The sequence below is a fragment of the Gymnoscopelus microlampas genome, assembly GCF_963454915.1.
Source record: "Gymnoscopelus microlampas genome assembly, chromosome: 15".
In the NCBI taxonomy this organism is placed as follows: Eukaryota; Metazoa; Chordata; class Actinopteri; order Myctophiformes; family Myctophidae; genus Gymnoscopelus; species Gymnoscopelus microlampas.
In genome coordinates this window covers 46,339,741-46,365,388 of record NC_139952.1, presented here as the reverse complement: position 1 = coordinate 46,365,388, position 25,648 = coordinate 46,339,741, and the positions used below count along the sequence as shown (strand labels likewise).

The 25,648-nt window shown below is 42.6% G+C and overlaps 1 protein-coding gene across 1 annotated transcript in view; it reads left to right on the top strand.

Moving 5' to 3' along the window:
• Nucleotides 1–25,251, top strand: part of grinaa (glutamate receptor, ionotropic, N-methyl D-aspartate-associated protein 1a (glutamate binding)) — a 40,636-nt gene extending 15,385 nt beyond the window's left edge. The window contains exons 2-7 of the mRNA XM_084080120.1: nt 4,503–4,864; nt 7,267–7,382; nt 9,033–9,233; nt 9,941–10,069; nt 13,407–13,550; nt 22,495–25,251. Coding sequence (XP_083936246.1) covers nt 4,540–4,864; nt 7,267–7,382; nt 9,033–9,233; nt 9,941–10,069; nt 13,407–13,550; nt 22,495–22,644 — 1,065 coding nt within the window. The 5' untranslated portion in view covers nt 4,503–4,539 and the 3' untranslated portion in view covers nt 22,645–25,251. The remainder of the gene's footprint in view (nt 1–4,502; nt 4,865–7,266; nt 7,383–9,032; nt 9,234–9,940; nt 10,070–13,406; nt 13,551–22,494) is intronic.
• The last annotated feature ends 397 nt before the right edge of the window (nt 25,252–25,648 follow it).

Here is a 25,648-nt window from a genome sequence, read left to right as displayed (position 1 = left end):
AATTATATGTATTTGGCCATGGACCCCTATCTCAAAGTATGTTGTCCCAGGGACCCCCCAGAAGCAAAGATTTGAGTTAAAAATGTTCCCTTAAAAAAAAACTATATACATATATTCAAAGATTGGCACAAATCTTCTACCGATTTTTCAAAACAAATAGCAGATCTACAAGCTCGCCGCGCTATGAGCTTGTAGATCTGCTGTTTTTGAATAGTAGAATTGTTTTTTGAATATCCTAAAATGACACACACAGATGCGTTCCCGGTCTCAATGGGCTAATGCGGCTATTTACAACGTGTTGTACTCGTGGTTAAAACCTGAGGTTTTTACAATGTGACAGATTTACTGACAGACAGACCAACCTAGTGCTACTGTAGCTACTCATACAGGATACAACCTGCTTATATAATCCATAGTCATTGTTGTCCACTGTATATGGTCAAGTTAATGATTTCATTAACAACATGTTTGACCAAATACCTCCCTTTGATGTCAATATTATGACGATAATATACATTTTCTTTTTAATTTGTAAAACAATAAGAGATAAATAGGTGACCTAACCTAACCCAGTGGGAGAATGCAGACTGTCCACTCTGTCTTAATGTTGCTATTTTCAACCTGTTGTACTCTCATGTAAAACAAGGTTCTACATTTGACAGATATACTGACAGACTGCTACTGTGCTCGTCACAGGAGTACAATGCTTTCATTGTACATGGTGCGTTTACATAGCACTTTTATCCAAAGCGCTTTACATAGATTGTGCATTACATTAACCCATTCACACACACATTCACACACCGATGGCGGAGGAATCCATGCAAGGCACCAACCTGCTCATCGGGAGCAATTAGAGGTTCAGCGTCTTGCTCAATTAAGGACACTTCCACACTAAAGCCCCTTACACACCGGGGGCGAATTATTCATGCGAATAATACCTTTTTTTTAAAAACCTTATAAAGTCAATGCAAGCTTCCATGGAGCGAAAAAGCGAAGCGAAAAAGCGTATTTTAATTATTCGGAACGAGTCTGAATTTTGCGTATATTCGCATAATCGCCGGTGTGTAATGACACTAACTCTGGGGGAGCCCGGGATCGAACTGGGACCCTTGCGGTTGCCATCCCGCCGCTCCACCCCTGAGCCACTGCCGCCTAGTGTTTTGAACCGGGGCTGGGTGATCAAGATATTGTGACGATAATATCAACCAGTTTTCTTTTTAGTTTGTAAAAAAAAGCTGAATTAAGCTACCAGCTCAACATGCGTCATAAAGTTAAGTGTTGTGAGCTCATAGAGTATAAAATAAGGCTTAAGTGATTAAAACCAGGAAAAAGGCAACCCTTATAATGCTATAATCACAATAGTACAATATCCACAAACCTCTCTTGTGTGATGAAGTAGAGCATTCATAACATCAAAAGATGAAATATGGAGATACCATTAAAAGAATATATTTTTGGGGTCTTTTTGGCCTTTTATTTATCATGTTTGCGACGCGTTGTGAGCTTGTAGATCTGCTATTTTCAAATACCCTACGTATAAAATAGGGCTGAAGTGGTTAATGTATGTTTTATAATATAATAATGTACATCCGCAAAGTAACTAGTAACTCCAGTTTTCAAATAATTGCAGTGGAGTAAAAAGTACAATATTTGCCTCCTGAGATGTAGTGGAGTAAAAGTAAATGTACTTAGTTACTTTACCACTGATCATAGCCCAGCAGTCCTAGTACTGATCCTATAACGGAGGCTGTCATTGTGGAGCATGGTGGTCTCTGGTGGTCCGTCCCCCGTGGTCCCCAGGCCCAGTCACAGTGTCTCGTGACTGTCCGTCCAGTCCAGAGGGTTCAGAGCGGGGACGCAGCGCGGCACAGATCCTGTTGGCTGGCTAGCGGGAAACGCCGGTTACATAACGGCTCACCGTTTTGTTGAGCTTGGCTCTGGAAGCCGTACAAAGACAGCTGGGTGGAGAGCCGTGGTGGTGAGGTTGTACGGTTCAGACGCTCCACAGCACAACATTACACCACAACGCTGAGAGAGACAGAGGGTATCTGGTTGTCTATGACATTGGTTCTCAAGGGGTACCCAGGGGTACTTGAGGGGGTTCCAGGGGGTCCCCAGCTAAATGATGGACAGGAACCAAATGGACCCTTATGGTTCTGTAACTCTGAGAGTGTACAAATGGAACCAAATGGACCCTAACGGGTCCATTTGGTTCCATTTGTACACTCTCAGAGTTAAATTAACATTGATTTTACAATATGAATTGGGGTCCCAGAGATAGAAATGCCATTAAATGGGGGTCTGTAGCCCTAATGCATGTCAAACTGGGGGTCCTTGAAATTAAAATGGTTGAGAATCACTGCTAGAGAGCCATAAAAACCTTCTCTTATTGGGGTCCCTGGCTTATCTTTTCAAATGGGGGTCCGCGGGCTAATAAGTGTCAATTTGGGGGGTCCTGACATGAAAAAGTTTGAGAACCACTGGTCTATGAAATTAATTCAAGGACCCCAACGGAAACAAGTCTGCAAGGACTTTTTAATGTTTCTTTTCTCCTAATAAAATGGTTTTTAAGCTGTTTTGTAAAGCGACTTTGGGTACTAGAAAAGCGCTATATAAGTCTGATGTATTATTATTATTATTATCATTATTATTACTCAAGTACTGTACTTAAGTACGATTTTGAGGTATTTGTGCTTTACTTGAGTGTTTCCAATTTTCAATACTTTTACTTCTACTCCACTACATCTCAGAGGCAAATATTGTACTTTTACTCCACTACAATTATGTGAAAACTTTGGTTAATGGTTACTTTGTAGATTTTAATTATTATTACAAAACATGCATTACCCACTTCAGCCCTATATACATTTCGGCCATTTAAAAATAGCAGATCTACAAGTTCACAATGCGTTGTGACGCATTGTGAACTTGTAGATCTGCTATTTTCAAAAGTGTGTGTGTGTGTGTGTGTGTGCGAGAGACAGTTCAGTTTGTTCCAAAACAGTGGGTCCCTCGGGACGCATTGTTAGCTTGTAGATCTACAACCACTACTCTAGCTTCTTTCACACACACACACACACACACACACACACACACACACACACACACACACACACACACACACACACACACACACACACACACACACACACACACACACACACACACACACACACACACACACACACACCACCTCCTCCTCCTCTTCCTCTCTACCAAATCTCTCCTCAAAGGACTGTAGGCCTTGGCTTTAAAGAGGCATGAAACCTTAGGTTGGTTTTGTACTTAGTTTTCCACTTTAAAGGTTTATAAACTACAGCAGGGTAAAACATGTCAGGGTGCATCACACTGACCTCATGGTACACAGTGATGTAACAACACACCTGCAGCTAATCAAATCTAATAATGGGTGTTAGAGTTAAGGTCAAGTTTAGTGTCAATACTGTCTTATCATGCTGCACATTGGCTCATGGACACACCTACACTATGAAAATCTAACGCACTCATTCATTAATGTGTTAGTTTGGTAATGTGTAGCTGTGTTGCTTTACTTGTCTGCCATGTTTTTAATCTACTGTAGTTTTTAACCTGAACTGGAAAAAAAACTACAAAATCAGCCGAGGTTTTCCTTTTTAAGAGAGCCGCCTGACACGAACGCACAAATCATCCATGTAAACCCCACTTCCCCCATGATGGCACCCTGTTTATCAACAGCCCCGTGTCCTGCATGCTGAGAGTGTGTGTGTGTGTGTGTGGTGACGACACTGCAGCTACGTAAGTGCGTCTCCTACCCTAAGCAGCGAGTTCCGTTTAATAATGCATTCTATTTCCAAGGCTCCACTCGCGTCCATGGCAACCCCGCTAGCACTGGCGGAAGACCAGCTTTTAAAGGGGAGCTCGGTTTAAGTAGAAACTTGTGTGTGTGTGTGTGTGTGTGTGTGTGTGTGTGTGTGTGTGTGTGTGTACAGTACACAGTTACCATTCATCCAAAGCGTTTCATCATCTCTCTCTCTCTCTCCTGTTTTCTAATCAGTCAGATGTAAGGCTTGGCTCTGTGCCAGCTCAGACAGCATGATGCAATAACGGTGTGACTTTCTGAATGTTTAAATACCTGTGTTCTGTCTGCTTTATGGTATTGGTTCTCAAAGTGGGGTCCGGGGACCCCCAGGGGTACTTGAGGGGGTTCCAGGGGGTCCCCAGTTAAATGATGGATAGGAACCAAATGGACCCGTATGGGTCTGTAACTCTGAGAGTGTACAAATGGAACCAGTTAAATTAACATTGATTTTACAATATAAATTGGGGTCCCAGAGATAGAAATGCCATTAAATGGGGGTCCGTAGCCTAATGCATGTCAAACTGGGGGTCCTTAAAATGTATCTTTCAAATGGGGGTCCTAAGGGCTAATAAGTGTCCATTTGGGGGTCCTTGACATGAAAAAGTTTGAGAACCACTGGGTTAATGATCCATGTCTCTGTTTCCATTGCTTTGTGCTGTAGGAGTGCAGTGCAGTGAGCCGACCAGCGCACCACCACCATGTCTCAGGATAAGAGCGGCTTCCCCGTCATGGGAGAGAACAACCCTCTCCACAACAACGTCTACGGGCCCCCACAGCCGGGCTTCACCATGCCCCCTCCCCCCAACTACGGCCCGGGGCCCGGCGGGCCCTTCCCCTCGGCGGCCGCCTTCGGCCAGCCGATGGCGCCCGGCCCCTACGGGCAGCCGGCGGCGCCCGCCTACGGGCAGCCCGGCTACCCCCAGCCGGTCATGGGCGGCTTCCAGCCGGGGCCGTACCCCCAGGCCATGCCTTACCAACAGGGTCCCAACATGCAGCCAGGAGGATACCCTGTGGACCCCACTGGTGAGTTGTGGGCAGTAGGGCTGTCTACTTTACTCACAAATTATATTCCAATATTGGTCTTAAAAATTGGCAGATATTTGAATATATTCGATTATTATTATTATAAAAAAAATGTGTGTTTTTTTTTCAGACAGACAGAAACAGTACAAAAAACAATGTATCGAGTGCTCGGATCCAATAAAACATATCTTTTGTTCGTTTTCATAACTTGATACATTGTTTTTGTATTGTCCCTGTCAAATAAACATAAAAAAATATATATATAATATTCGAATATTAAAGGTAGGGTAAGTGATATTTTTGGTTAAAACAAAAAGTATTTTGTTAAAAGGTTAAAATACTATATTCTGATAGTAATCATTGCTGTAGAGTGTTTTTTCAGTAACAGATGTCTCCCTGTCTCTCCAGCTCTTTAATAAACAGAAAATACATTTTTCGGTAGGTGTCAAAATCTCAGCCAATCAGGAGAAAGTACCCATTTTTAAGCTTAATTTGTGTAGTGTTCCAGTTCCAATTTTGCCTGCTTGTTTCTTAGTGTCATCACTTCCAATTTCACTTGTTTAATCTATATCCTGATTGAGTTCTCTGTCTTGGTTGGATAAAATTGGAAATGAAACTGAAACGAAAATGCATTTTCTGTTTAATAAAGAGCTGGAGAGACAAGGAGACTCCTTTTACTGAACAAACACTCTATAGCAATGAGTACTATCAGAATATAGAGCTATTTAACACTTATTTTAACCAAAGCAAATCACTTACCCCACCTTTAATTTTCATATTCGAATATACATATTTCCCCCATATTTGAGTAATATTCGAAATTCGAATATGAATTCACCAGCCCTAGTGGGCAGTGTTGATTTTGTCGACTAAAACTATGACGAAAAATGTTCGTCGACTACCTTTTTTAATCTGGCGAAAACGTCTTAAAAACGACATAAAAACTAAGATACGATGACTGAAACTAAGACTAAATATATTGACAATTTTGTCAACAGATTAAAAACTAGACTAAAATGTTACTGAGGGACGGGTGGTCATTTTATGTTTGGTTGCGCTCGGGTGTTGCGCTCTGAAAATAGCAGATCTACAAGCTCACAACGCGTCGCGCGACGCGTTGTGAGCTTGTAGATCTGCTATTTTCAGCTTAAACCACTTAAGCCTTATTTAACTCACTTAATCACTTGTGAGCTTAAACCACTTGAGCCTTATTTTATTCTTGATTGTACAACTGTGTCCCGCAAACATCTACAAAGGAAACAAAGCCAGGTAAGGAGAAGAAGGCACAGTGTCAGAAATGCTTCTTGTGTAAAGTAGAGAAACATGTGCTAGTAGATGTAAAAACGGCAGCATTTAGCATCGTATTCCCTGAACGTAGCTCTTCCCTGCTGTTCCCCTAAAGCTGAGTAGTTTTTCCATGAGAGAAAATAAGGCACCAGTTTGGATGGAATGTTCCTCTTCGTTTTAGGTGGCAATTTGCTTTTCTCTGTAAAAAGTGGACCTATAATTATTACCCTAACCCCAGAGGAAATCCTGCAAGCTTTGCCGTTTCCACATTATAGCTGCAGATCCGTAGTCTGTAGTCTAGTCTAGACCGCATCAAGGATGACTCACTGGACAATCAATACGTGATCAATGCTTCAATCAGATGGTCCTGTGTTGACAACAACAACACTACGGCTTATTTATTTATCAGCACAGTGATGCTCAACCTGTGGGCCCGGGGACCCCTCCGGTGGGCAGCGAGGGTATTGCGAGTAGGCCCCACCAAATTATTGCCAAAACACTTTAAGATTTTAAAGATAATATAACATTAACCCTTTAAGACCGGAACGCATCCGCCGTGTCATTTTCAGATTTCTTTGGCTATTCAACAATAGCAGATCTACAAGCTGTGAGCTTGTAGATCTGCTATTTTCTTTTTAATCTTGGAAAGTGTGTGTGTGTGTGTGTGTGAGAGAGAGTGAGTAAGAATAAGTGAACATTTTTTAACTCCGATCTGTGCTTCTGGGGGTCCCTGGAACAACATATTTTAGTGGGGGTCCGCGGCCAAATACATATCATTTTGGGGGTCCTTGACATGGAAAGGTTGGAGCACCACTGATATAGCAACATACTGTTAGGATATAGAAAACATTTTTAGATATGTATTTGGCGGGCCACGGACCCCCATCTCAAAATGTTTTGTTCCAGGGACCCCCCAGAAGCAAAGATTTGAGTTACAAATGTTCGCTTTAAAATATATATTCAAAGATTTGCACACATTTTCCAAGATTTTTCTAAAAAATAGCAGATCTACAAGCTGTTCAAGTGGGCCCTGGTCCAGTAAAGGTTGTGAACCACTGTTTTAGCACATATACAGTATTTACTAAAAGTTATTTTGTTTGTCTGTGATGTTCCAGCGCCCATGGTCAGCCCCGGTTACCACGGTGACATCCCTCCGTCTTACGATGACAACGACGAGTTCACCAACTCTGGCTTCGAGGACAAGAGCATCCGACAGGCTTTCATCAGGAAGGTAAGAGGTGCAGATGGAAGACATTTAGAAGGTAGGGAGATGGAAGACATTTAGAAGGTTAGGGAGATGGAAGACATTTAGATGGTTAGGGAGATGGAAGACATTTAGAAGGTAGGGAGATGGAAGACATTTAGAAGGTAGGGAGATGGAAGACATTTAGATGGTTAGGGAGATGGAAGACATTTAGATGGTTAGGGAGATGGAAGACATTTAGAAGGTTAGGGAGATGGAAGACATTTAGAAGGTAGGGAGATGGAAGACATTTAGAAGGTAGGGAGATGGAAGACATTTAGAAGGTAGGGAGATGGAAGACATTTAGAAGGTTAGGGAGATGGAAGACATTTAGATGGTTAGGGAGATGGAAGACATTTAGAAGGTTAGGGAGATGGAAGACATTTAGATGGTTAGGGAGATGGAAGACATTTAGAAGGTTAGGGAGATGGAAGACATTTAGATGGTTAGGGAGATGGAAGACATTTAGAAGGTTAGGGAGATGGAAGACATTTAGATGGTTAGGGAGATGGAAGACATTTAGAAGGTTAGGGAGATGGAAGACATTTAGAAGGTAGGGAGATGGAAGACATTTAGAAGGTAGGGAGATGGAAGACATTTAGAAGGTTAGGGAGATGGAAGACATTTAGAAGGTAGGGAGATGGAAGACATTTAGAAGGTTAGGGAGATGGAAGACATTTAGAAGGTAGGGAGATGGAAGACATTTAGAAGGTTAGGGAGATGGAAGACATTTAGAAGACCTGCGCTTAAAGGGATAGTTCACCCCCAAAATGACTTTTTTTTCCTATGGATTAGTCACCTCATGGAGACTTGAATTCATGGATATTTTTTTAGTTTTTTGTCTCATTCCTAAGCCAATAATGTGATGACCGGCAGCGGTTCCGGTAGGAGACACAAAGAGTCTCCTCTGTGTCCCTTACCGGACTCGCTGGGGTATATCGTATCCCTTTAAAAACACAAAAGCACTGACCAGGGCGTTCCCTTATGTCATGACCCGATAGACAGATAGACAGACGGACAGTTAGACACAGACAGACAGACAGACAGAACTTGATTGAGCTCACAAGAGAAATTCAATTGTCATAGCAAAATCAAATTGTCAAACACTACCCTTCCTCTTTGTCTGGCTTACTTGTTGTTAACTAGTTGTACGAACTCTTGTTTTATTGTTGTACTGTTTTGTTGGATCTTGTTTAGTCGATACATTTTTTGTATTAGCTTCTGCTCATTTGATTTTGCTATTTTGTCTCATCTGTTTAAGATAGTAGGTAGCTGATATATTGCACTTTTACCTTAGCGCTAGGTATACTCTTGGTTGCTTGTTTTCGCAGGAAATGCACTTAAGACTTCTGGTGATTAGTAGTTTTGTTCCCTACCTATGTTGAATACACTTATTGTAAGTCGCTTTGGATAAAAGCGTCTGCTAAATGACTGTAATGTAATGTAATAGTGACGTCACAGTTGGAAACACAGGACAGATACAGATAGAAGTAGAGAAGAATAAAATGTAATAAGAAAGGAGTAAACCGATAATAACGTATTATTCTAATTAGCTCTAATTGCACAGTAGGAAAGAATACAACCAAACATGTCTTTAAGTCTTTAGTTTAATGTTCCTCCTCCTTCCTCCTATACCAGGTGTTCTTGGTCCTCACGGTGCAGCTGATGGTCACCTTCTCCTTCGTGGCCATCTTCACCTTCGTGGACGAGGCCAAGGTGTTTGTGCGGATGAACCCGTGGACGTACTACGTGTCCTACGCCGTCTTCTTCGTGGCCCTCATCGTCCTCAGCTGCTGCGGAGAGTTCCGCCGCAAGCACCCCTGGAACCTCATCGCCCTGGTAACGACAACGACCGTGTTGTGTTTGTGTTTAACCCGTTAAGACCTGGAACGCATCTGTGTCACTTTTTGATTTGAGCTAAAAAAAGCATTATTTTACACTTTGGCTATTTTTGAAAAATCGTGAATATGTGTGAAAATCTTTTAATATATATATTGTTTTAAAGCAAACATTTTTACTCAAATCTTTGCTTCTGGGGGGTCCCTGGAACAAAATATTTTGAGATGGGGGTCGGCGGCCAAATACATACAATTTTGGGGGTCCTTCAGATGAAAAAGATTGAGCTCCGCTGATATAGAAACATACGTTTTTTTCAGAAAACTGTTGGTATTTAGAAGACATTTGTAGAATCGGCTTCAGGTCTTAATGGGTTAATGTGACATCAAGGCACCGCCAAAATACATTTTAGTCAACTAAAATCTTATGGCATTTAGTCGACTAAAACTAGACTAACAGAAACATTTCAGATGACTAAAATATGACTAAAACTAAATGGAATTGTATTCAAAAGACTATGACTAAAACTAAATCAAAATTTGCTGTCAAAATCAACACTAGTTGTCAGTGACATTGACGTGTGTGTGTGTGTGTGTGTGTGTGTGTGTGTGTGTGTGTGTGTGTGTGTGTGTGTGTGTGTGTGTGTGTGTGTGTGTGTGTGTGTGTGTGTGTGTGTGTGTGATGTGTGTGTGTGTGTGTGTGTCCCTCAGTCCATCCTGACCCTCAGCCTGTCCTACATGGTGGGGATGATCGCCAGCTTCTACGACACGGAGACGGTCATCATGGCCGTGGGCATCACCGCCGTGGTCTGCTTCACCGTGGTGCTGTTCTCCCTACAGGTCAGTTACACCACAGACAGAATATACATCAGAGTCCTGCAACGGACCAGGTACCCACGGATTAGCCTGGTAAACCCCCCTCCCTCCGGAAATCCCATTTGCATTTGATTTGATTTCAGTAGTGAGTCTGGCCTACAGGCCTGTCTGGGCGTTTCTCCACAGTTCATAACATGAACTGTCCTATCAGTGTTGTCGCTGATTGTTCTGTGATTGACAGCGAAGGTTGGCAAATCAGGTGGCGAGTTCGAGTGAAACTGAATGGAACCGAGTGCAGCCGACAAAAATGGAACGGGCGCCATTTTTTCTGTCCGCTGTTTCTGGTTTTGGTTATAAAACTGGAAAACGCTCTCAAACTTCTTTTTTTGAGGCACGGAATTTACTTTTAAGATATCGTTTGGGTAGAATTTAGTTGTTTAACTTCATATATGTGGTCAATTAATCATGACAGAGCGTATTTTTTTTTTAAAAATCAGTGAACGGGCGGGGGCGGGCAGTGACACGTATGTATCCGAATAAAGCAACCTATTTTCGGCATGGCCCCTTCAAAAGTCCCCTTGCGTCATATTGGCTGGTGGTGGCGAAACTAGCTGCTGATTGGTTTAAGGGGAGCGAACTGCTAATTGGCTGAGGCGTTGTCAGTCAACGGTACTAATCCAGCCCAGCTCCCAAATTTCCCAGGCAGTGCTGTAGGCCAGACTCCTTCCTGAAATCAAATACAAATGAGATTTCCGGAGGGAGGGGTTTACCAGGCTACCCGCGTGTACCCGACGGGTACACGCGTTTGACAGGTGAAAACGGGTGAAATAATACTTTAATAAGTTCACGGGTACAGGGATGGGCGGTACTGAACTAAACGCCGGTGGCTAACATTTTATTGCGAAAATCAGAGATCACTGTTTCTGCCTAAACAACGTCACTTGTGTAACTTAACACAGCACAACGGCATAGACGCCGGTCAGTTATCTTAATCAAAAACACATTGAACAATGTAAACAACGACACATGCGTACTGCGTGTATGTGCGGCTATATAATGAAAGCTCGCTCCTCCGTTCTTCACTTGACGTGCAGATATCTGACGAACATGACCACTGAACGTAGCGCTATTGTTGAAGGCTGCTATCTTGTGTTAAAAGCATTTCAACACACTTTTAAATTGTGTCTGTAGGCTATTTACATGTTACTGCATGTAATCACGGGTAAACGGGGCGGACAACAGGTCCATTATTTGACGAGCGGGGCGGGGCGGGTCTGGTTTGCATTTTGATAAAATCACGGGTGACGGGTCGGTCTACGGATGTGATTATTGACGGGCGTGTGGCGGGCGCGGGTTGTCAAAATTGGACCCGTGCAGGACTCTGATATACATGCATTACTGTACACTGTGGTGCTGTTCTCCCTACAGGTCAGTTACACCACAGACATAATATACATACTGTACTGTACACCCTGGTGCTGTTCTCCTTACACCAGATACACCATCCACTGCTGTGCTTCTCATTATTATTACAGTATACAGCAGTGGTTTTCAACCTTTTTTTGCGTCAAGGACCCCCAAATTGACACATATTAGCCCAGGGTACCCCCATTTGAAAAGATATGCTAGGGACTCAACCATTTTGATTTCTCGGGGGTCCCAATCTACACTGTATCATCAGCATTTAGTGTTCATGTAACTCTGAGAGTGTACAAATGGAACCAAATGGACCCGTTAGGGTCCATTTGGTTCCATTTGTACACTCTCAGAGTTACAGACAAATAAGGATCAATTTGGTTCCTAACTATTAATTTGGCTGGGGACCCCCTGGAACCCCCTCAAGGACCACTGGTGGTCCCCGGACCACTGGTTGAGAACCACTGGTATGCAGTATACAAACTATACAGAACGTTAGGAATTATTATCAGTACTGTGTGCGCACTCATTTCCCAACACAGAGGCCTAAGAAATCTTTTAAAACCTGATCTAGAGGCTATTTTGCGCAGATATTAATACATGCCTCGAGATTTTGACTTGACCTTTGGTGTGCCTCGGGAGAAGAACTAAACTAAGTGCTGTCGGCAGTAACTACTGTAGACATTCATTTGAGTTTGAGTCTTTGGTACTAGAGCTTGTGGTTAGCCTTGTAAGCTTTATAGCAGAGCAATAATCAATACGTTACTTTGAGGAAACTCAGAAAGCCTTGCACTGCAGCAAAGAATCCCCCTTGCTTGCAGTGCATAGAAAGAACTCAAACCGGTAAATGGTGCATTTATATAAATGGTAAATGGTGCATTTATATAGCTCTTTTATCCAAAGCGCTTTACATTGATTGTGCCATTAACACACACATTCATACACCGATGGCGGAGGAAACCATGCAAGGCACCCACCTGCTCATCGGGAGCAATTAGGGGTTCAGCGCCTCACACTTCGACACTAACTCTAGGGGAGCGCCCCAGCCCGGGATCGAACTGGGAACCTTGCAGTTTTCCAGTTCACTCTACCCGGCCACTCTACCCCTGAGCCACTGCCGCCCCTACCGGCATTATCAAACTGAAAATGACCATTTAAACTTTAAACTATGTGTTGGCAGCCAGCATCTATACATTTTTTCTCTCTCTCTCTCTCCGTTTCCGTCTATCTTAAATGTAAGCCAGGGAGACGTGAAGAACACCTTTGACAAAATGTTGCTAAAACCTTCCTGAGCTTTGAGCCTTAATGTAAACCCTATCGTAACCAGCTCAGTGGCCTTGTGGTTAGAGTGTCCACCCTGAGGTTGGGAGGTCAGGGTTCAGTCCCCCGGCTGGGTCATACCCAAGATTATGAAAATGGAGCCTAATGGGCCTCCTTGCTTGGCACTCAGCATCAAGAGCTACAGTATGTCCAGGGGTGCACATAACTGGCGCGCAGGTGCGCATGCGCACCCAAAATAAATAATGTGCGACGCAAGGCGCTTTTGGGTATCAACAGCTGGGACAGGAAATTCCAAGCTTTTTATTTTTTTAGCAAAACTACAAAATAAAAGCTTGGAGATCGAGGCTAGGAATTTACTTCCTGAAGCCACACTCACACAATCACTCTAAAGCACGCGTCAGGCCCCATGTGTACAGCCATTAGGCGCAGGGGGGAGGGGACGCATGCTGCACGTGATTTGTGTGAGTGTTGCCTCGCATCCTGACACACAGACGCGCAAAATATACCGCGAACGTCCCAATCTGGCGGATAAAAGCAGCACGACGCGTTGTGAGCTTGTAGATCTGCTATTTCCAGCGCACGACATACAGTACAATGAAGTGTATCAGGCTTAAACATTGCCTTTTTCTTTTCTTCTCTCTCTCTCTCCCTCCCGCCTTCCCAGAGCAAGTATGACTTCACCTCGTGCCGGGGCGTGCTGTTCGTCTGCCTCATCGTCCTGGTGCTCTTCTCCATCCTCTGCATCTTCATCCGCCACAGGATCCTGCACATCGTCTACGCCTCGCTGGGAGCCCTGCTGTTCACCTGCGTAAGGCTCTACCCTAACCCTAGAACCCTAAACCCTATAACCCTAACCCCTAACCCCCTAATCCTAAACCTAACTGAACCCATTCAGACCTAGAACGCATCTGTGTCATTTTTTTGATTTGACCTAAAAAGCATTATTTTACACTTTTGGGCTATTCAAAAATAGCAGATCTACGAGCTCATAGCGCGGCACCGAGTGCCGCGCTATGAGCTCGTTGAAAAATTGAGAAAATGTGTGCAAATTAATATTTTGATATTCTTTTTAAAGCGAACAATTTTTAACTCAAATCTTTGCTTCTGGGGGGGGTCCCTGGAACAAAATATTTTGAGATGGGGATCGGCGGCCAAATATATAAATACATTTTGGGGGTCTTTGACATGAAAATGTTTGAGAACCACTGATGTAGAAACATACTTTTTTTTCAGAAAACTGTTAAGATTTAGAAGACATTCGTAAGAATCGGCCTCAGGTCTTAACACATCCACCGCCAAGGGCTAATCTCATAATGTACTCACCAGTGCCAACTTCTGCCAAGGTTTTATTGTTGTTTTTTGTTTTTTTCAAGTCGCCATAGGCCCCGTTAAAATCCTTTAGAATGCGCGATGGACTGTTTGTAAACAACGTGCACATGTCCCTGCGTCTATTAGTCCAGACCACGTGTCAAACGGAGCCGCCATGTTTGAGTTCTGACCGTTTATGTTAACATGGGAAATGCGAGGAGAAAAAACTACACAGGTTTTATAAGGGTTTTAGTGTGCTACTTAGAATGGAGCCGGCGGGAAACAAAAAACGGGATCGCACTTCCGGTCGACTTCCGGTGGTGTTACACTGAAAATGGTCCCCCTAGAAAATTGAAAAAAAAATAATAATAATCGAAAAAAAGGAAAAAGCACCCGGACCGTAGCACTACGGTCTCGGCGCTTAACAGTTGGATTTAACGGACCGTAGGACTACGTTCTTGGCGGTTGATGTGTTAATGGGTTAACCCTAACCCCAAACCCTATCCCTCGCTGGGAGCCCTCCTCTTCACCTGCGTAAGGCTCATCAACATGCTTTAGCCAAGTGTCTTCATGCACATGACAATCGCTCTAATAAGGGAATGGTACATTTTTTACATAACTGTAAAGTTGCGACAAAAGCCTTTTTTTTGCGTTAGCTTGAGGAGGAAAGGTTTCTGTAATTAAAGGAATTAATGCGACAAACGGCAAATGATTAGGAAATAATTTACAATATCTGACTCACAGACAGTCCCACATGTGGACAGTTAAATACACAAGGGCTGGCTTTGCATTGATGAAACTGGGTAGGAGGAACGCATAGTTCTCTTCCATTCTCGTTTGAATGTTCTGTTTTCACAGTCAATTCTCCTCTTATTGGATGAAAAACGTCTCTCGCATAAAAAAAACAACAAGAACTGTGTTTCACATGCCTCAGACAATACACTGTTGCTCTCTGTATCTACGAAGAGACCTTGAACAATGAAAGAGCTCTGTCTCTTTCTGACTGAAAGTATGACTGTGTCCAGATAGAATGCTCTTTTTAAACATTTTGATCAACTGAATTTCGTATTTAAGTGTCACATTCAAGGATGGAATTCACCAGCATTTCTATCTGCACCTGTAACGTTTGATTACACACACTGCTCTGTCAGTATGCAGTTATGCCACAAACAGCTTTGTTTATTTTATTACCTTTCATAGCAATATATTTTGTATTGTAAAGGTGGTCTGTCGCATGTTCCAGTTCCTAGATTAGCCATTGATTGTGTTCTGTCACCTCATGGTTCTGGCCAAACCCTGGCAGGGCCGTAGGAACGGGGGGGGACGGGGGGGATTCGTCCCCCGTGGGGGCCGCGAACCGGTATTTGGGCCGCGAGGCCACGGGGAAAAAGAGGAGGAAAAAAAAGCCTCAAATGAGCTGTGTGAGCTGCTTGAATGTGGAAGAGCGGCCCCACCCCACCTCTACATTTTTTGGTACCGAATTAACCGAATTAAAGTAATAAAAAACGGAAATAAAAGGGGAATAACCACGAAAAAACGCGCAAAAAAAACGCGCGCGCATGCATGTGTGGCGCTCGTGCATGTGGGCCGATACAAATGTATCCCCCCAACTGGGAATGGCTTCCTACGGCGCTGAACCCTGGCCTATATTTTCGTGTATGTTCAGATTGTCCAATTCTTCCAGTATGTGACTTTTGGATAGAAATCTTACTACCATTCCTATCCATAGCAGAGCACGTGAGCGGAGCGGGTGGAAATGCCGCTCGGCGCTCCAGGGGGCTGGTTTCACGCTCGCTATTCGCTCACGTCAACTCCCCCCGCGCTCCGCTCCCCGTCGCTCCTCGCTCACGTTGATTTGCGCAAATCTCGCTCCACGCTCCGCTCAAACCGGGTCGCTCAACAGTAAAAAAAAGAAAAGAAAAAGAAAGTAGAAATTCTAATGACATCTCGGTGCGCTGTGCACTGCTGGATGTCTGTGTGTCTCTGAGTCCGTGCGACCGGGCATGCTCAAACATTCGGTGCGCGGCCCCCCGCGAGGGCGGCCTGGAGCGGAAGGCGGTCCTCGCTCTGAGTAGCGCTCCAACCTTTTTATAACCAGCTCCGCGCTCACGTCAAAATCGCGTCGCTCCGCTCGCGCTCCGCTCCGCTCACATGCTCTGATCCATAGTATCCAATGTGTGGCTCTTGGCTGTTGTCAGTGTTGTACTACTGCATTGATATCGTCAAAGCATTTAATAGATAGATAGACCTTTTTATTGATCCCGTGAGGGGAATTCCATTGTCATAGCACCATTATAACGGACTAGAAATGGGCATCGAGCACCCTGATGACTCATCTGTCTGGAAGAAACATAAGAAGGCCATTTAGTTTGACTCCGTTCCACAGATAGATATTGTGAAAATAGCTGAACTACAAGCTCCCGACCCCCAGAATGGGAGCCACTGTTCTAGTCCAGGGGTTCCCAGACATTTCCATGCCAAGGAAGGACCCCCAAATAACCTTAGCCTCTGGTTGTGGCCGCCCTTTTGCGAAATGGCTTAGAAAATATGCATAATAAACATAGTGAAAATAGCTGATCCCCACTCTTATTTTTCTGTTTTTTTTAGGTTTTCTGACTTCAATTACACCCAAAAAAACTGAACTTTGAACATTCAGTGGATTCTTTGTGGTCTGGGGTTTCCTAAAAACCTGTTAGGGTCTAAAATCAGCCCCTGAGCGCAGCTGTGGCACAAGAAGAAAATAGTCAGGGGTTCTAAAGACACACTTAACACACTGCAGGAAAGAGCTATGATGGCTGTTTGAATGAATGGGCTCAACGTGGGTTATCTCTGACCCAGGTACACAGACAGACCAGCGGGGTCACTCCTTTGTGATTGGCTCACGGAAAGTCATCGGTTACAACCAGAGTGGATGTGGAGAACCAGAGTTTAATAAGTTGCGGTTACTTAAAGGACAACTTTGGTTTTTTACAACCAAGGTTTATATTTTAGCTTGTAATTAAAGTAAATAAATGATGAGTGTAATCTTTTTTTCATTTACTGCTTTCTATAGTTTTAGCATTTTTTGCGATATTTTTTACAGTGGGCGGGGGCATTCTGTCCGGTGGCTAAATATGCCTTTTTTACCAAATAAAAAAGGTCCGGCTGTCTGAGATGGCCAGATGTGAGTTATTGGGGGCTAGAAGAGCTACTGTAAATAATAATAAAGAAAACGCCGGGTTAATGTGTTAAAAAAATACATATTTAGCCACCGGACAGAATGCCCCCGCCCACTGTGAAAACACTGTAAAAAAGATTGTGAAAATTGCTAAAACTATAGAAAGCAGTAAATTTAAAATTTGTAACACTCATCTTTTATTTACTTTAATTATAATCTAAAACATAAACATTGGTTGTAAAAAAAAACAAAGTTGTCCTTTAACACATTAAGACCTGGAACTGTGTCATTTTTAGATTTGAGCTAAAAAGCATTATTTTACACTTTGGCTATTCAAAAATGGCAGATATACAAGCTCATAGCGCGGCACCGAGTGCCGCGCTACGAGCTTGTAGATCTGCTATCTTTGAAAAATCGTGAAAATATGTGCAAATCTTTGAAATATATATATTTTTAAAGCGAACATTTTTAACTCAAATCTTTGCTTCTGGGGGGTCCCTGGAACAAAATATTTTGATGGGGGTCCGCGTCCAAATACATATAAGTTTGGGGGTCCTTGACATGAAAAAGATTGAGCACCACTAATATAGAAACATACGTTTTTCAGAATACTGTTGGGATTTAGGGGACATGTAGAATCGGCTTCAGGTCTCAATGGGTTAAAAGAATATGATTTTCAGAGGCACCATAACTGAGAAACTAGCAAACTTTTCCAGACAATCTTTCCTGAGGGATCAACCGGAGAGAGGGGAAAGGGAGGCTAAAGTGCAGAGTTTGATGGCGTCTCATGATTGGAGCCTTATCCCCGGTGTGGTCATGCTCTGACCGAGAGAGAGAGAGAGCTACATCAGCTTAACCTATTAAGACCGGGAACGCATCTGTGTAACCACTTTAACCATTATTTTATACTTTGGATATTCAAAAATAGTGCCACGCTATGAACTTGTAGATCTGCTATTTTTGAAAAATCGTGACAATTTGTGCAAATCTTTGAATGTGTATATATATTTTTTAAGCGAACATCTTTAACTAAAATCTTTGCTTCGATGGGGGTCCCTGGAACAACATATTTTGAGACGGGGGTCCGCGGCCAAATGCATATCATTTTGGGGACCCTTGACATGAAAAAGTTTAAGAACCACTGATAGCAACATTCTTTTTTCTTTCCAAAAAAATCTGTTAGGGCGCGCTCCCAACGCACTTTTATTTTACCTCTGGAGCGGAATTTGCCAATGCTTTGTCAATGCAAATGCGTGGATTCATGGTCTTGCGCATTTTTTTCCATGAATCCACGCATTTGCATTGACAAAGCATTGGCAAATTCCGCTCCAGAGGTAAAATAAAAGTGCGGTGGGAACGTGCCCTTAGGGCGCGCTCTCACCAAAAGTTGGCTGGCCGCTGTTAAACGCAGGTTGTGCGCGGCCACAGTTTTTTGCAGCCAGCGGATTCTAGAAAAACGCTGTGACGCACCTGTCACTCACATTCAAGACCGTCCCCGTAGCCCGCACCGCCACTAGACACTAGCCACTAGACAAAAACAATGTCTTTGCACTTTCACACTTGGGGTTCGTACATCTACATACACATTCAGATTTAAAATATAAAGTACTTACCCCATGGCCACGGATGTTACAATCATGTACGGACCCTCATAAGTATCCGTATCTTCCGTATTGTTCAATAAAAAGCATTTTAATCCAATCAGTGGTCATTTTCTCCGTATGCTTTCAACTGCGCGACCTTAGCGGTTAAGAGGTGTATTGCACTGTTGGTACATTATAAAATGGCCACCAATCGGATTAAAATGCTTTTTATTGAACAATACGGAAGATACGGGTACTTATGAGGCCCGTACATGATTGTAAAATCCGTGGCCATGGGGTAAGCACTTTATATTTTAAATCTGAATGTGTATGTAGATGTACGAACCCCAAGTGCACAAATCATAAAGTACTGGGTGAGATGCAACAGCTACAACCAGTTGGTCCACTGAGAGCACCATGTTGCTTCCTGAGTCTTGGGACGGTCCGCCTTCGACTCACCCGATTGGACAGAGGGGGAAAATCAGCTCCTGCCTCCAGCAGTTTTATGCTTCTTCGTGTAGAGCGGATAAACGCAAGGTCTGCGCGATAAGCGGAAAAATCTGCTCTTGCGTGAATCCACGCATTTGCATTGACAAAGCATTGGCAGATTCTGCCCCAGTGGTAAAATAAAAGTGCGGTGGGAGCGCTCCCACCAAAACATGGTCGGCTAGCGTTAAACGCAGGTTGTGCGCGGCCACAGTTTTTTTTGCAGCCAGCGGATTCTAAAAAACGTGAGTGACCCACCTGTCACTCACTTTCAAGACCGTCCCCGTAGCACGCACCGCCTTCTGCCTTGAGCACCATGGTGCTTCCTGAGTCTTGGGACGGTCCGCCTTCGACTCACCCGATTGGACAGACAAATATTTGAGTTAAAAATGTTTGCTTTAAAAATATATATATTCAAAGATTTGCACAAATCTTCATGATTTCGAGCTTGTATATCTGCTATTTTTGAATAGCCAAAGTATGAGATAATGGTTAAAGTGGTTAAAATCTAAAATTACATATTTTCCCAGTCTTAATGGGTGCTGGATCTTGGCAAAAGATGGCCAAAAAGCCATTCATAGATTCTGAAACCGAGAGAGAACGCGTGCTGACTGCCGTTGATAAATGATGACAAATTTAAAACTAGTGTGACATCCGCTATTAAAAAAAACCTAACCCTGACAGACTCTCCAGCTATGCATCTGCAGGGTTGAAATTCTAGCTACGGATGTTTTTGAAACGCTATTAGAACGAGAGGGGAAAAAAGCTGATGTCATGTCTATAGCAGGAGTGCACAGACAAAACCGATTATGTACAATTGTGCATATATTATGTTCGATTTCTTTTGTTGGCAAATGCCTCCAAAAGGCCTTGCTCGACTTACTGCTGTTAGAACAGGGGTGATGCAACTTTGATGATGCAGAGGGCCACTATATTTCCACACTCACTCCAGAGGGCCACAATGCATATACTGTCGGGCATCTCCATATTTTAACTTTTTTCGTAAATTAATCCTGTACTTCGCCATTCTATGTCACACAAAAGTAGCAAAAATAGCCGATCGAGCTTGTAGATCTGCTATTTTTGAGAAATTGTGAAAATGTGTGGAAATCTTTGAATATATATATTTTTAAAGCGAACATTTTTAACTCAAATCTTTGCTCCTGGAACAACATATTTTGAGATGGGGGTCGGCGGCCAAATACATATCATTTTGGGGGTCCTTGACATGAAAAAGTTTGAGAACCACTGATATAGAAACATATGTTTTTCAAAAAACTGCCTCCAACATCCGCTTTTTTCCCGTCAGCTGTAGTACTTTCAGACATAGTCTGCTGTGCTGAGCATCACATTCTGCTGCTGTAACAATGACGTTAGGCGGCTGAGCAAAAGGCCAAGCAGTGAATGGTTTCTGTGAGATCAGAGAGGGAGGTCACAGCTTTCCTCAGCAGCAAGCACAAAAAGGCAGAAAAACACTTGACTCAAATAAATGTTGGAAGAGAAGTTAATGGTTGAAGTCTGAGCGACATATTTCCAACACATGAATGACCTACATTTAGGCAGTGGTGGAAAAAGTACTCACATTTTTTTACTTAAGTAAAAGTATCAATACTACAATGTAGAAATACTCTGTCACAAGTAAAAATTCTAAATGTACTTACTAGTACAAAAGTATTGGTATAAAAATGGACTTAAAGTACCAAAAGTTGAAAGTACTCATAATGCAGAATGTCCCATTTCACAAGTTTTCAAATGTATAACATTCATAAAAATATGTTGTAAATAGCAGATCTGCAAGCTCACAATGCATCGCAACGCATTGTGAGCTTGTAGATCGACTATTTTCAAATCGCCGAAATGTATATATTGTAGGGCTGAAGTGGTTAATGTATGTTTTGACAAGACAGACGCACGCATTCTGAGTCAAAGTCAACTCTTGGTTTCTCCTTGTCTGACAGCAATGTCTGCGCATTTCACTGGCCTAAATCTTCGGCCTAAACTCACTGCTTTGGTTCACGTCACTTCTCCGTCTACAAATTCTTGTCATTTTATTATTTTACAAAATGCACCTCACATTTGTTTCTCTATTTAAACCTGTAGTTAACTTTAACTATACATATCAACATAATGTGGGATGTGAAAACAAATGTATGCCTAATCAAACACATCAAAAACAAGCATTTCTTCAGTGTGCAATAGGAGACTGTGTGTGTTGTTGGTTACCGTTATTGCCACTTTAAACAACATTAAAATGAACATTATCTAAAGCGGGATTACATTACATTTATTTCCTCCAATTTACAAACATGGATTACATAGTTTAACTCCATGGAAAGAATGTATGTCAAGAATGGCACATTTTTCATCCGTGAGGACCACTGATACTTTTAACTCCATCTCCTGTGAGAACCTAGCCTGGTAAACCCTCCCTCCGGAAAACTCATTTCCATTTGATTTCAGGAGTGAGTCTGGCATGAACGCCCATTCTGCAATATTGGCTGTGTACGCCAAACTGACGAGCCTATCAGCATCGTCGCACATCGTTCTGTGATTGACAGCGACAGTTGGCCAATCACGTGGCGAGTACGAGTGAGCCCGAATGGAACCGAGTGCAGCCGACAAAAATGGAACGATCCGCCATTGTTTCTGTGGCCAGTTACTTTCGTTTTTAAAACGCTCTCAAACTTCGTTTTTGAGGCACGGAATTTACTTTTGAGATATCGTTTGGATAGAATTTAGTTGTTTAACTTCATATATGTGGTCAATTAATCATGACAGAGCCTATTTAAAAATAAAAATTTAGAGAAGCGGGAGGGGCGGGCAGTGCCACGCATTTATCCGAATAAGGCAACCTATTTTGGGCATGGCCGTCTCAAAAGTCCCGTTGCGTCACATAGTCTGGAGGTGGTAAAAGTGAACTGCTGATTGGCTGAAGGGGAAAAACGATCATTGGCTGAAGGGGTTGTCCGTCAACGGTATTACTCCCGCCCAACTCCAGCCCACAGCCAATATTGCAGCATGGTCGATCAGGCCAGACTCACTCCTGAAATCAAATGGAAATGAGATTTCCGGAGGGAGGGTTTACCAGGCTAGTGAGAACCTGGTTGTGCTGTTTTCTCAGTCCTAAACCGTAATGTTTGCTGTTGATGACGTGTGTAACTATGCCAAAATCAGCAAAAAGTCTGATTCCACATTTTCTTTCTTTCTCTTTCCTCCAGTTTTTGGCCGTGGACACCCAGCTGCTCCTGGGCAACAAGAAGCTCGCTCTGAGTCCAGAGGAGTACATCTTCGCCGCCCTCAACCTCTACACGGACATCATCAACATATTCCTCTACATCCTGGCCATCGTGGGGCGCTCTCGCGACTGAGGGGCGCCATCCTGACCACCTCGGCAGAACCCGGAGAGAGAGAGAGAGAGACGGAGAAAACCTCTTTCTCCTCGTTGTTGAATGCTGAAGAAGTCTCCCCTCCTCTCCTCAAGCCTTTTTTCTTTTCGTTCTTAATTTCACTTCCCCCCCTCTCACACCTTCATGTTCTGTTGTTTTTTTTGATAGCAGGTGGGTGGGGCTATGGAGGAAGAAGATCTAGTATCTGGTCAATGCAGCCGCGAGAAGGAAGGACACTGGTTTATTTATTTATCTAATGAAAACATTTTAATGACAACTTTTACTATCGCTCTTCTCCTTTCCCTTGTTTTTTTTCTCATCGGGCCATTATCATGGACCATAGTGCTTGCTCTAAACCGCCCTCTTGGCTTCCTACTAACACAGATGACTCGTCGACAATCCCCATCCATCTATCGGCCTCCAGGTTTTGACTGAGGCCGTATTAGCTGAGCCTCTCCCATCCTTTTCCTCTGTGTGCTTTGGCACTCTGCCTCGCCATGCAGCGTACGCTACGCTATGCTGCGGAGAGACTGAACCGAGAGAGAGAGAGAGAGGGGGAGGGAGAGAGAGAGAGAGAGAGAGAGAGAGAGAGAGAGAGAGAGAGAGAGAGAGAGAGAGAGAGAGAGAGAGAGAGAGAGAGAGAGAGAGAGAGAGAGAGAGAGAGAGAGAGAGAGAGAGAGAGAGAGAGAGAGAGAGAGAGAGAGAGAGAGAGAGAGAGAGAGAGAGAGAGAGAGAGAGAGAGAAAAGGGAGGGCACTCAGATGAGTGCAGTGCTGTGACGCAGAATGTCTGAAGGGATAGAAGCCGTTAACTAGAACGATATCTCCTTAACCCATTAAGACCGGGAACGCGTCCGTGTGTCATTTTTTGATTTATTTGGGCTATTCAAAAATAGCCGATATACAAGCTACGAGCTTGTAGATCTGCGATTTTTTTTGAAAAGTCGTGAAAATGTGTGCAAATCTTTGAATATGTATATTTTTTTCAAAGCGAACATTTGTAAAATATTTTGTTCCAGGGACCACCCTCGGAAGCAATGATTTGAGTTAGAAATGTTAAAAAATATATATATTCAAAGATTTGCACACATTTTCACCATTTTTCAAAAAAATAGCCAAAGAAATCTAAAATGGCAGAGACACGTCCCCCGGATTGAATGCGTTAAGACCCCAGGTTTCCCTATCCTTCCCTCTCCTTGACTTGTCAGTGTAAATTAACTCTTGCATGACAAACTTTTGAACTAAAACACCACTAAAGACGTTTTCTTCAGAACCACCAGAGGGGGGTACCTTACCTTGTCCTAGCTTTGCTTGTACACATTGCTGTAAATAGTTGTGTGTTCCTTCCCGTATTACGATGCTAATAACATCCCTAAATCTCTGACCTCTAGGCATGCTAGAGCGAGCCATATGGGGGAGGAATAGCTCAGGCATTGCATCTTAGCTAGCCCAGTGCAAAGAGCGAACCTCTTTTATAATGGCATATAAAGAAAGGAAAGAAGAGTTTTTTTTTGTTTTGGATGTATAATGATCTCACACAAATATACACACACATAGAATATATAGTCTCGGTATATATTCTTACTGGATATCTTTTATTAAAGAAGTCGGATTTGATTATTTGAAATGATGAATACCTGAGTGTCTTCAAAGTAGCATCCTTTTGGTATTTTATATTTAATTTTTCCTCTCTTTGTTTTTTTTTCCACTAACTAACCCCACTTTGTCTGATCTTTTATGTATAGTGAACCTAAGTGCTGTTTTTTTTTTCTTTTCATCATAATGTGAAAAAAGTATTAATATTTCTCATCACTTTTATACCCAAGCTGTTCAAAGTATCGCTAGTCGCTTGTAATTTTTAAAGAACTAATGTGAAGTGAAAGGGTACCGAGTTGAAGAATTTGCCAGTGATAAGTTATGAATCTATTTATTGAAGTTGCTGTAGAGTACCAGGGTTGCTTGGTTGTTATTGTAAGCTGAGGAAAAACGAACTCAAATGTACAAATGTTTTCAATTTATGTTACAGGTAGGACCGCTTGAAACATGGAGGATTAGCATGTCAGTACTTGAAATCTCAAAAAAATAAGTTTGGAAGGAATTGTTATTGAAGTCCATTTTGAAATCATGAAACGACTATTACACTCTACTGTAGTACCACACCAATAATTAAATTGATCTGTGCTCCATTATTAAGATAATACCATATTGTGCACGTTAAGTTGCACAACACAAATGGTATGTTTCAAAATGTATATCAAAACGTCTTTTAAACCGTGATTTCACTTTGTATTTTTCACCTGTTGCATGACCTCCCCTCATGTTTGCATGTGCTAACAATGCACACACGGCACACTTGATGTTTCTGTTTCAGAGAGACACGGTGTTAGAGGTATTGTTTTGACGACCCTTTTTTTAACTCTTGTGTTTGTATCTAACTTATGTGTATATACAACTCCTAGTGGTTTGATGTGTATAGATAGTCATTTTGGGCTATGTTGGTCTGTTTGCACTGTATATTTGCATTAAATTAAAACTGGAATTGCATTCCTCTATACTGCTGTTCGCTTTTCATTAAAAGAGATACAATGTAAGAGTGGTGTCTCTTGTGTGTTTATTAACTGCTCAGGTCTTCGATATTGTTTTATACAACAAAGTAACATGTAATATTGCTGCCCTCTGGGATATGTTTCTAGGTTTAGGGTTATTTATTGGTGTTGATGTGAAAAGTACCCGACTGTAAGTTACAACACCGACCATCAAGTTTCAAAGTATTCTGATAAATATCAGACAAAGGAGGTACTTGATTTAAAATAATGAATTAGATCAGTGGCACTACATTTCACTCTAAAAAAAATACCTCTGCATTGCTATGCTTTGCACTTGTCACACTTGGAAAATAAAAAAGCACACGTTTTTGTTTGGAATGTTAGTTGCCCTGACTAGCTAGAAAATATAAAATTATGTTTTCATCTGATGTCGGCTTCATGA